Below are 12,549 nucleotides of genomic sequence, written 5' to 3'. Positions count from 1 at the left end.
GAGTATTTGTATCAGTAAATATACTGATGACACCAAAGTGGGAACTACAGTAAGTAATATAAAAGAGTATAAAGTCTCACAAATTTTCTTACATAGACTTTTTATTGCTGGTCTGCTAATAATTCTGTTTTTTTTTTTTTTCGCTTAACTTGTCTAAATGTATATTGCTTCACTTTGGATTTGGTAATAAATGTTGTTATCAGTATTCAGTAAATCAAGAACTGGTACCAGACTCAAAACCATAAAGGACTTTTGCTGTCCTTTTCAATGGCCATCTCATCTTTGATGCTCATATAATGTCTGTTATAAGGTGCAGTTATGGTATCATGAGGGACATTTTCCATTCTGTCAAGAGCAGGAAAGAAAAGGTTTTGATTACATCATGCAAATCTTTGATTGGGGCACACATTGAGCATTGTGGACAGGCTTGCATTTATAATCTAGTTTGTATGAAAACTCCCAGTCATATATTAAGGCCTTTAACATCACTTACTGTTCATAAAGAAGCTGCTTAGGTATAAATTAAGGTGCAAGTTACTAAGGGGAGATGTCAAATGCTCCAAACATGAGATAATGGCATCCACAACTGGAATTTTTCTCATCACAAGCAAGAGATACAAGGAGTAACAATCATCTTGTTTAACTTACCTGATGCTAAGTCTCAGATTAAGACCAAGACTTTCAAATACAGTGCAGGAAAGATCCAGAATTCACTCCTGTTCATAATAGGGCAAGAAGCCACACTACATAAATTCAAGGATCAGTTTGATAGCCTGTTGGGAATGGTGTGTTTGTGGTATGTCCTTCTGGCAGAAAGCTCCAAGGTAGTCTGAGGCTGTACGTTTGTTGTAATTATTACACTGAACATTGAGTGTGGTCGCTAATATCCCTTAAAGGCCTACAGTAACTTTTTAATGCACATTTTTTAGGCATTGGTTATGACTTCAAGCGTCCTTTGTCTCATCTCCGAGAAGTTCACCTCCGACGTTACAATCTCAGAAGATCTGCACTGGAGTTCTTTTTCATTGACCAGGCAAACTACTTTGTGAACTTTAAGAAGAAGGTAATATTTTCTTATTCTCTGTAGGTTTTTAAGACTAGCTCAGAAATAAATGCAAATTTTCATGAATGTATTAGCTGGGACTATGGTTTCACGAGTTATAAATAGTTTGTTTGGAAAACATTGCTTGCAAGCATTGTAGTTGTAAGAGCTATGTATCATAAATAACCTGAAAGATTAATGTTTGCTTTGATTATTTATTTGCATGCTTGTGAGTGCAGGAGAGGAGAGTTTTCATGAGTGAGAAAGTCTTATTTTTTCTTTTTCTGTAGTAAGCCGGACACCTGCTTAGTATTGTTGGTGACCATGTTTAACACCTTTATCAAGTCAAATGTTAAACAATGGTCTACATACACACCCATTAATAGTAAAGAAAACAATTAACTCTGACATTTTTCAGTATTTTCATGCAATAAGCATACTCATTTGCTTTTTAACAATTATTCATTCTAACATTACATAAATTGCTCAATTCCAGCTTCACTTAAACCTCACTTTTTTTCTTGAACTTTATTCTGCATGTATTACTCTAGCAAATTACATTTATTTCTATATAATTTGCCTCTTGTGTTTTGTAAAGAGCATACCTCCAATTATATAATGTCCTTCACAATATTCAGTACTTAAATTGCTTTTGGTTTACACTTGCATTTTGGCAGCCAACAGGATTAAACTTAGTAAGGCCTTACTATGTCAAGCCATTTCAGATCATATGTCCCAACTCAAAAAGAGTTATTTTCTTAGTTACAACCATTTGGTCCCCAAACATTTCTGATGAAGCACTCTGTAGGAAATTTCTAAAATATCCCAGCTAGTTACACTCTTAAAAAATATATTAGCAACTACCTATTTCCCATCACACCTCCAACAGTTGCTATCTACCTGACGGAAAACTCTCTGAAGTCTGCTTGGGGTATAAAAATATCAATGCAAGCACCTTCTAAAAAATCCCAAACCTTATGGACTTTGTTGCATACTTGGGAGTAATACAGATGTCCTCCCATCGTTCCTTTGTCAATTGCCATTCCATTCTCTCTTCTTAATCTTTTCTAACCTCCTCTGATTCATTCTTGTAGTTATCATGGAACATTTTATGTGCTCTGCTATTTTTCCTTTTTATAACAGCAGCCTTTGTTCTAGACTTGACTAAAAACTCCACCAGAGCTTGTTTTTCACTTAGCATTCTCTATATAACTTTTTCTTTACCTATACTCTTTATATCATTCCCTGGTAGTGAAGGAAGACTGTAACCATCAGTCCAAACATCTGTTACCTTCCCCCCTCTAGTATATTGCTTCCAATACATTAACACCTTTGTTAATATTATCCCATAAATTTCAGCCCCTGCTTTGCCCGTTTTCTATGTTTTTACTTGCAGTCATCTCTATTGGTAAAATATCCATTCTCCTTTTCCCCCATATGTCTCTCTCATTTTACTCTGTTTTTAAACCTCATTTTCATTTTAACCAACTCACTATCTACCCCTCCTGAAGAAATATGTGTCTTCTCTAATAATTCTCAAATTATTTTCACTACCCATTCCTTAAATTTCTCTTTTTAATAGGTAAGTAGGAAAGCAGCAATGTGTCATTTTACGTCATTACCCTGCATATTTATCTTTGCTTTTTATTGATACATGATCTAAAATGTTTACTAGATGTATGTCAAGCCTTTCAATTAATTACACATGCCCCTTTGAAATATAATTTCTATCCAGTGTAGCCCAGTTGTTATACCTTAGAGAATGATAATTAAATGCTTAGTTGCTACTACTGAATTCACACTTTCCATACCAAATATTCTCGTATATTTCTTCTTAAAAATACTCTCTGTTTTAGTTCTCTTAAAGGTCTCCCGATACATACTCACTATTGCTAATTAAGTTCAAGTCTCCACCCATAAGTAGTACTTCCCTACTGAAAGCTGATTATTTCTCCCAAATTTTTCTTAAGTTCCATATTTGAAATTTTAGGTAGAATATAAAAACATTCTACTATAATACTGCTGTGCTGCCAGTAACCTCTTACTACCACAGATTTGCCATTATTGTCTTCTTTTCCTACTTTTATCACTGTTGGAGTCCGTTTTCCTTTGTCACTGATATTCTCTTGAATATCCCCCCAAAATCCTTCATTGTCAAATTTGCATGTTCATTTCTATCCAAATCTGTCTCTTAAGTTCATAGATAAATACTAGGCTAATTTCCCTGAACTACCACTTTAAGCCTAGCCAATAACCCAAGGTCAGAAATAAACCCAGTGCCTTGTGTCTGTAAGGTGATTAACTTAACCATTATGCCAAACCCATCCCTTCAACTTAAGGCTCATAGGTATATACCTGACTAATGACCGCAGGGGCTTTTTGAGCCTAGCCTAGTGAGAATCAAACCCTGTACTTGTTGTCTGTGAGGTAAGCATGTTAACCAGTATAGCAACCTCCAAACTTGCAATGTTGCTATTTGCACCCTACATTTCTTAATATAATTCAGTATTCTTTGCTATTTGTTTTTACCTGTAAAGCCAGTTACATTCGGTGATGGTATAGACAGGGTAGCCATTATGATAGAAAGCTATTCCTCTCGCCTATTATACAAGACAGATCTTTTGCATGTGCTTACATGTGCACACTAATGTTGGCAGGTTAATCTCTTATGCAGTCTCTTCTTATCGTCATTTTAATCGATCTCACATGCTTTCTGTACTTTTTGGTTCAATGGAAATATTTAAACAAAAAACTAAATAGATTTTCATAACCTCCGTCCTCTTTTAAATGTCACCTAATGCACAAAACTATGTACATTTTCAAATAAGTAAAGTTTATCCCTCTAGATGGGAAGAGTTGCATCAAATTGGTGGCTGCACCCACAGGTATTACCTGTCCTAAAATTAAGGTTACCCATGTTAAAGCTCATGTTAGAGTCTGCTGTGTTCCCACTTACACCGATAGCTTGTCTGTTCTTTTATTTTCTTGTCTCTAGTTCTAGCCTAGATGTGAAAAGCAGCTTGCATACTATCAGTAAACATTAGCTTTTAGCCTTAAGAAAAAGTGTGCATCCAGGCAGTGTAATTATCCAGATTAATCTGAGTTTTACCCTTACTGGTAGCTTGTACTGGCTTTTTTTTCATAACTGCAGTTTTCATACTAGGAAAGCTCTAAAACTGTTGATCAATGTGCAGCCATCATGGGAGTCCCATTGCTGGTGACCATTTAGCTTGTTTCTTTTCAGTGCTCTGAGACTGTCATAGTTGAAGAATCCACTGTTAAAAGAAAGCATCAATGTAATATGTAACTGAAGTCAGGCAGAACTACAGAGTCCAGTAACGTATTTCACCCTCTCTGACCTTTATACATTCCAGATGGTTTTACATGTCACATGCCTTTCCACAAGTGGTTTTGACACCAAAGGTTTGATGCACTTGCATTCGGGGATGGAAAAATTTCAAGACATTGCATATGCTGCTGTAATGTTCTTTGAAACATAGAAGCTTTGAGAAGTATTGTGTAGCCATTTATGGTCAGATAGAAATTATTATAGAAATTAGTTCAGTTGTCCTTAGGGACCTTCCAGACTTAATTTTTCTTTGTGATACTGAAAAATGTGAAATACAGCATCATTTTGCCTTGGGGAAAAAATCATCTATTTCTTGGTCAGAAACATGTCAAAATTACAACATAATTAGTGTGACAGCCTTTTTACTTTTGTATTTCTTATGTCTTGATTTTTTTTTTTAATTTTTATTCTTCCTAAATTCTTTGCTGCTTGCAGGCGAGGAATCATGTATACTCACGGATTCTTGGGTTGCACCCACCAAACTTGTTTTACTTTGGTACTCGCTCTCCTCAGGAACAGCTGGCTGCCTCAGGACTGACTCAGGTAGCTATTGTAGCAATTTATTTTATTACTCATTAAATAAATGCCTTTGTTTTCTGTGAGGGGATTAATTATGCATCCATTATGTTGTTATGTAAGCGATATAGAAATGCAAATGATGGAGCATTACTACTGGTCTTTCACAGAGAAGACATTATTTATTACGCCTTCTTTATGCTAACTAGCATGTTATTGCTGCTTTCTGCTGGGCGTCTTTGTATTTTAAGTACTAAAATGTGTGCTTCCCTTTTTATGTGGAATAGAAGTACAGGTATTGTGGAAGTGATAATGACAACAAACAATGGAGTATGGCAGCTGCAAGACTGCTTCAACTGAATGTAATGTCATTATATCATGATGTCATGCAGCTTCTAATTAGATTTAGATATGATGTGAACTTTGTTTATTAGAATAGAACCTATGCAGCAGTGAAACAAATGGGTTTACCCTTATTGTTTGTCATTTTTTTTAAGAATGTTTGTGTCCCTTTTTGCATATGGTAGTATCTCACACTGGTGGATCACATCAGTGTCTATAAAAATGGCTTGCCTTGTACCATATTCTTTTGCTTGCTCCTTCAGGACCCTTTCTTGCTCTTTTACAATTGCTTCTGACTGTGTTTTTTTTTTGTTACTTTTCTAATGTTTATGATTCCTTAAGTGCCAAAGACCTATGTGTGTTATACGTGAATGCATTGGGGGGTCGGGGCTTACAGTCCCAGAGGATTTATATTTGAAGTGTATTGTTTACTTATTGGCACATATGCTACAAATGGCTGTGAACACTACAAGATGTTTAATGTTGTAATAAAAGCGTGACATGTGAAAGTGTTTAGAGCATTAGTGTTTAAAAAATCAGGCACTCATAAGGATGAACAGGTCTGCTTGGAGAAAGCTGTCTTTGCATAAGAGCAAGATTATCAGAGTACAGAACTGTCCAGAGTTGCCTAAAATGATGTAATCTATTCCTTGTAAGGATCACCTTTTTGGCAGCAAACTAGCCAGTTAAAAAGTAAGCTCTTAAAGAGGGGGTGAGATCAGAAAAGTGGGAAAAGGGCCAAAACATACACAAGTTGCTTACCATTGGCAAGTCTACAACAGTCACATGAAATGATGGTCACAGGATAATTTTCAGTACTGTTTTAAAGTACAACATTTTGTCATTACTGTATGAATGAAAGATGCATCTCCTAGATGCTGCTTTCAGATGATCATCATGTATCACTGCTGCAGTAGCCTTTAGATGTGTGGGTTATAACTTGCCAAGGATGTAATGGCTGGCCAGTCTTTCAAAGTCTGAGAAACCCCTCACACATTTGTCCATGCTGCTGTGGATTGAGCTCCAAAGGAAGAAAACAGCAGCCTATCACCAAACATCTTCAGTACTTTCTGCTCTCGAGAAGACTTCTCAGCGGAACTATAGCTGGCTTCTTTCTTCCATTTCTGGGCAGACAAATCCTTTTTCCCCATATATTGTACCTGGTCTCTTTAAGGACACCTATATTTTGGGATATTTTTACTATTTTGTCTATACTGTCATGTGAACACAATCTGGCAGTCTGTTTTGGAGACAAAAGATTATGGTTTATGTGATTACATTTGAATTTTATTGGAGCTGTTTTGCATTTTGGAGACTGTAAGAGTGTGTGTACTGCTTCTGAATACTTTAGTGACAACTTACTTTCTGACTGACTCATTCTAACTGCACTTATGAGGAACAGGCTTCATTCTCTTCAGGAACAAAGATCAATTTACCAATACTTCAGTTCATTCTCTTGCTATACCTAAGAAAAAGAAAACTACAAGGAAGCCCTTGCTGACAGAGCAGGCTTACGTAGTGCTCCTTCTGCTGGGGGATAACTGTGTAGTGGCCATGGGTTGTTCCTCAGATCACTTTCTGGTTTCTCTAGGGCATTCTGTTGTAGTCCCTTCAACCACAATGGGGAGATAGCCACATCCTCTACGGCTGTTTAGGTGCCCTTAGAAGACATGGGAAACCACTTTCTTCTGTCAAGGGAGATATCTTCCCTTATCACTGTTGCAGCTACTACAAATGGGATATCTTGTGCCATCCAGCGTACTAAAGCCTTAGCTCCTTTCAGGTACTGTACTTTAGATGTATGTTCTATGTCTAAAACATAATGTGCATAAGTGACTTAAGAGTGCCTAATTCTCAGAATAACGTTGTCATCAGACTGAATACTAGTTTTACAATTTGGTCTTAAGTTTTATGTTGCAGGATACAGCTACCAAGACTTCAGAAGGTAAATACCCAGTCGGGGTGGTTTCCTTCGGACTGTCTTATTTTTACATTCCATTGAGGAAGGAAAAATGTGAGTGTGGAAGGCAGATTCCCCATAAGGATAGACATGAAAAGTGCCTTTTTTTTTTTACCTTGGTGCTGACCACAACCATACTCAGTGTGAGATTTGTCAAGCTTTCACACCAAAGACTTTCTATAGCTGTCTATCTTACTTTTCAATCTGTTTAGAAAACCAGTGTCTGAAGCTTCTTTCTAAGATTCCATGGCTTCTGAGTCCACCCACCCTGACATTCAGTCTCTGCTTAATAATAAATTTAAAAAAGTACTGATTTTTCTGCTGTCCAATCTCCACTGAATATCTGCAACAGGTTGGATGAAGAACCCAAGGAACATTCAGTTCCACTGTCAGTCCCCTCTGTCACGACCCAGTTGGAGGCAGACATGGGGCTGCCTACTTGCACGTCTGTTGAGATTGTTCCTGTGGCTACTGTAGATGAGGAGGGGGAAACATGGCTATCATTTTGGTGGGGTCTGGGATGATTCCCCAGATTCTGGTTGGGGAGGGAGTCCCTAGTTCCCTTATTGAAGGTGGACAAGGGTCTGAACCTGCTAAGTTTGTTAGGGCTGATGTTCCTTTGAAAAAGAAACAAAACAAAAAAAAAACAGACGTGGCTTCTGTAGCTAAGTATCCACATAGAGTGTCAGGATTTCACTCATGGCCTTTCTAGTTAAGGGTCCACACAGAGTGGTAGGATTTCACTCAGGGTAGATTCAAGGCCCTTATGACTTTGAATCCCCCTCAGGAGTTGACTGCTCAGTCTTCCATTTCCTAGCTTTCAGAGGCATAAAGTGCCAGACCGATATGATCGATATTTCCTGGCTCTTCTTTTTCAACTCAGGAGTGTTGTTTCTTATTTGCCTAATTCAGATGCTAAGTTCTCTGCTGTTTCTATCTTGAGCTCTGCTTACAAGGTAGTTTGTCACTCTATAAAATATAGTTATGGTGCTGCTGATGCCACCTTTAGGGCAGCTGCATCAAGGTCAGTTATGAGGAAATATTCTTGGTTACAGCTCAAGTCCCTTCCTGAAGACATTAAGGCTAAGTTGCTGCACTCTACTTTGGACACCAAAATCTTTTTGACTCTGCAACAACTGAGCTTTTCAAGACCATCCAGCTGAAGGGAAGATTTTTTTTTAATTTAAACAAGAAACATCTTTATTAAATTATCACGTATGACATAGGCATGATTTATATTAAAGAAGACAAACCGTAGTGACATAATTTTAGTTGCAAACATTATACATCACATATTGTCTAGCCAGTCATTGTCAGTCAGACATTACATAGTTCATTCAAATCCTGCCTTCTTTTAAACCTCTTTCCTCTTCTGAATGTATTGTTTCCACAGTTCCCATTTTTTCAATGTAATTTGACCTACCCTTTTCTAAAGATCCTAATTCCAGTTGTTTTATCTCTGTTACTATACTCATCACTTCTAGTAAAGTTGGCTTAGACTTCGATTTGCATTTTCTAGTAATTGCTTTTTTGGTAGCCACCATAGTTAGACTCAGCAAGGCCTTACTATGTCTAGGCAATTCTGATTCTGTGTCATAGCTCAAAAAAAAATAATTTCCTTAGTTACACCAATTTGCCCACCCAGTATCTCTGACAGAGTGGTCTGCAGGGAATCTTTTAAGTCTGCCAATTCATTACGCTCCCAGACAATATGTTCCTAATTACCAATTACCTCTTTCTTCCCTATCACAACTCCAGCATTTGCTGTCTACCTGAAGAAAAATCCATTGGAGTCTGTTTAGGGTATAAAAGTACCTATGTAAACACTTCCAAGCAAAGATCTTAAATCTTCTAGACTTTGTTGCATATTTGGGAGACATACATATATTCTTCCATTGTTTCTTTGTGAATTGCTTATCCAGTCTCTCTTCCCAATTGTTTCTAACCTCCTCTGACTGATTCTTATAGCTATCATGCAATATTTTGATTGTGCTACTAATCATTCCTTTTTAACAGCAGCTTCTGCTTTAGATTTTACTAAAAAACTACCTGTGTTGGGCTTAGGATTCCCCCTATTTCTTTCTCTTTGCCTATACTCTGATATCAATCCTTGATAGGGAAGACAAGCTCTAGCCTGCAGTCCAAATAAATCCTTGGCCTCTTCCCATTCTATTATCTTTCAGTCTCTCATTATTTGCTCCCAATACCTTGGTTCTTTTGCCAGTTTTCTCCATAAATTTCAGGCCCATCTGGCCTATTGTCTGTATCCCTTATTGCAGTCATCTCCATTGGCAGAATCTCCTTTCTGCATTCCCATGTCGGCTTAGTCCTTATAATATATTTGGCTATTTTGTGAATATTCTGCATGGTTGTTGTTAGTCTCCTTAAGAGTCTGCATCCAAAATCCCAGTCTCTCTTTGTTTCTAGAGCTTCCCCCTGTTTCATCATTATCCCTTTCCACTTTGAATTATAGGTTGCTGCTTGTGTGTAGCTCTGAAATACTCCTTCAAAACGGAAAATCTCAAACCGCCTTGTTCAGTTGCAAGAATCAGCTTATCCCACTTGACTCTTGACATCTTTCCCTCCCAGATAAAATCCTTCATCTCTTTATTATTTGCTATGCACAATTTCTCCTCTGTTTGATAAAAAAATGCCTGACCTATATATAAAACTAAAGGGACTAAAAACATTTTAACTGCTTGTATCTTGCTATCCATATCCATATAACAAAGCTTACGGTTTCTCAATTTTTGTATTGTCTTTGTTTAGTATCTTCCCACGAATCCTTAGCTGCCACACCAAAATCCTTTTTAATCCATACGCATTTAAAAGGACTTCATTTTATCAAGTCCCACTAAATATGGATATGGCTGAAGCATTTTATGTGTGGGTACATAGTTTACAGTGATTGCCTTTGTTGTAGCTTCATTAATTTTGTATCCCAAAAAGATGTGAAACTGCCTCATAATGTTTCACAACACTGAATTGTCCTTTTCTGGTTTATCAAGTGTAAAATAATGTCATCTGCAAAGAGAGCCAGCTTTTCTTCACTACCATACTAATTATATTCTTGACTTTCTGAGTCTGTTCTTTTCTTTACCAGTGATTCTAAATATAGTACAAATAAAGGAAAAAGAGGACACCCCTACTTGGTTCCTCTGCTTAAACAGAAGTTATCAGAGAGAACCCACCCATTTTAATTTCAGCCTCCGAACCCTCATATATCCTCCTAATCAACCTTATAATTTTATCTGGGAATGCAAATGCTTCCATTGCCCTGCTCATAAACTCCCAGGTTACTCTGTCAAATGCTTTCTCTGCATCAAGGCCCACCGACAGCAGTGGTATTTTCTTACATTCTGCTTCCCTCTGGATCATCAGTGTTCTGTTATTGTTGTCAGTGTTTGCCTTCCCGGCACAAAACCGCATTGATCTGTATCTATCAATTTTTACATCACCTTTGCCATTCTTTTAGCCATTATAGACATAAACACTTTATAATCCTGGTTTAGTATTGAACTAGGCCTGTATGAAGCTGGATCTCATGGATCTTTATCCTCTTTAGGTATTACAGCCACCACCGCTTTCTTCCAGGATGTTGGTGCTTCTCCTTCTTTAAAACGCAATTAAACAAAGTCTTCCAGATCTTTATCTTTTTTTTTTCCTCCTGGCTTCCATATTTCTACAGGAATACCATCTATTCCAGGGGACTTAACCAGTGGATTGGCTATATATCACCATTTTTATCTCATCTCCTCCTATTCTGTTAGTAATTGAGCCTTATCTACCTCTAACCTTAGCATATTTAATTCCTCCATAAACATTTCCATTTGTACCTTTTCTTGATATCCATATTTCTCTGTTTTATACAGACTTTCATAACTTTTCTGAAATATTTCAAGTACTTCTACAGGAACTGTTGTTATTTTCCTTGTTATAGGCTCCCTAAGCTTGGTAACAATTCTTTTACTTTCAGTTAACTGCGTAGATGTGCTAAAAGTTTTTGTACTCTGGCATTATTATCAAAAAACAGTTGTTTAACACCAGCCTTTCTAAACTCATGCATATTATCAAAGTGATCTTTTATTTTTTTGCTTAGCATTCTACAATTGCTCCTCTTGTTCTGTGAGATTTCCTCCTATTCTCCAATAATTTAACATTTGTCATTCCCTCTAAATAATTTTTGTTACTACTTAACCATATCTATCTTCTTTTATTTCCACCCTATTTTAAACTGCACTTTAATTTTATACCACTCCATAGCTATATTTTGAGAAGAAATGTCTGTCTTCTCTAATAACTTCAGAATAATTTCTACTTCCTCTCTTTTCAAATAGTTGGGAAAGCGCCAGTGTCTCATTTTTATTTCATTACCCTGTTTTTTTTTATTTTAGTTATTATTGGCACATGATCTGAAATAGTTATTAGATGAGTCTCAAAATTTTCAGTTAAATGCACATGCTCCTGTGAAATGTAAGTTCTGTATAACCTAGCCTATTTTTTTATCTTGGGGAATAATATGTAAATTCACTCTGAACCCCTACTACTGAATTCACATCTTCCATGCCAAATATTTTCATAAAGTTCTTCAAAAATCAGTTGTCCTTTGTTATACCTTCCCTTCTGAACCCCAGACACATCTTCCCTACTGCAGATCAAATTCTTGTCCCCACTTATAAGTAATATTCCCTGCTGAAAACTGATTATTTCTCCCAGAATTTTCTTAAGCTCCATTATAACAGTTTTCGGTGGAATATAAATACATGCCAGTGTAATCCTTCTCCCTTGCCGGTAGCCTCTTAGTACTACAAATCTGCCATGATTATCTTTTAATCCTCTTCTATCACTGTTGGAGCTCCCCTTGCAATTAATGCAAGTACTCCTCTTTTCCTTTATCCCAGGTATTCTGCTTAATAGCCATCCTGAAACCCTTTCTTTATCAAATTCACATGTTCATTTCTTTCCAAATGTGTTTCCTGTAGCATAGCTATTTGCACATTACATTTGTAATATATTTCACTACTCTTTCATTTTGTATATCTTTGAGAGACCATTAATGTTTAAAGATTATAAAGAATGCGTCATTGTGTTAAAATGTATTATTCCCACTTTTTATTTGTAACATCTTTTTGTTAAGTATCCAGTTCCCGCTTTTGTGTTATATGCACACACTAATGTTTGGCAGGTTGATCTCTTATGCAGTTGTTCTTGTTGTATCCCATGTGAGTGTATGTTACATCTTACAAAACTTATAGTTTTATTGAACGCCCTCAAACAGAAAAAGCAAATGCACCCCTAAACTCTATTAACTTAATGCTAACACAAAAAACGATGTACATC

General features: G+C 36.7%; 1 protein-coding gene across 1 annotated transcript in view; it reads left to right on the top strand.

The window, feature by feature from the left end:
* The window catches only part of NBEAL2 (neurobeachin like 2), a 3,059,867-nt gene that overhangs the window by 2,451,638 nt on the left and 595,680 nt on the right, over positions 1-12,549 (top strand). The window contains exons 37-38 of the mRNA XM_044066003.1: positions 930-1,063; positions 4,827-4,934. Coding sequence (XP_043921938.1) covers positions 930-1,063; positions 4,827-4,934 — 242 coding nt within the window. The remainder of the gene's footprint in view (positions 1-929; positions 1,064-4,826; positions 4,935-12,549) is intronic.

The sequence above is a fragment of the Protopterus annectens genome, chromosome 3.part0 (assembly GCF_019279795.1).
Source record: "Protopterus annectens isolate FY-2018-M chromosome 3.part0, PAN1.0, whole genome shotgun sequence".
In the NCBI taxonomy this organism is placed as follows: Eukaryota; Metazoa; Chordata; order Ceratodontiformes; family Protopteridae; genus Protopterus; species Protopterus annectens.
Note: the sequence above shows the minus strand (reverse complement) of the source record. Positions and strands in the feature narration are given on the sequence as shown.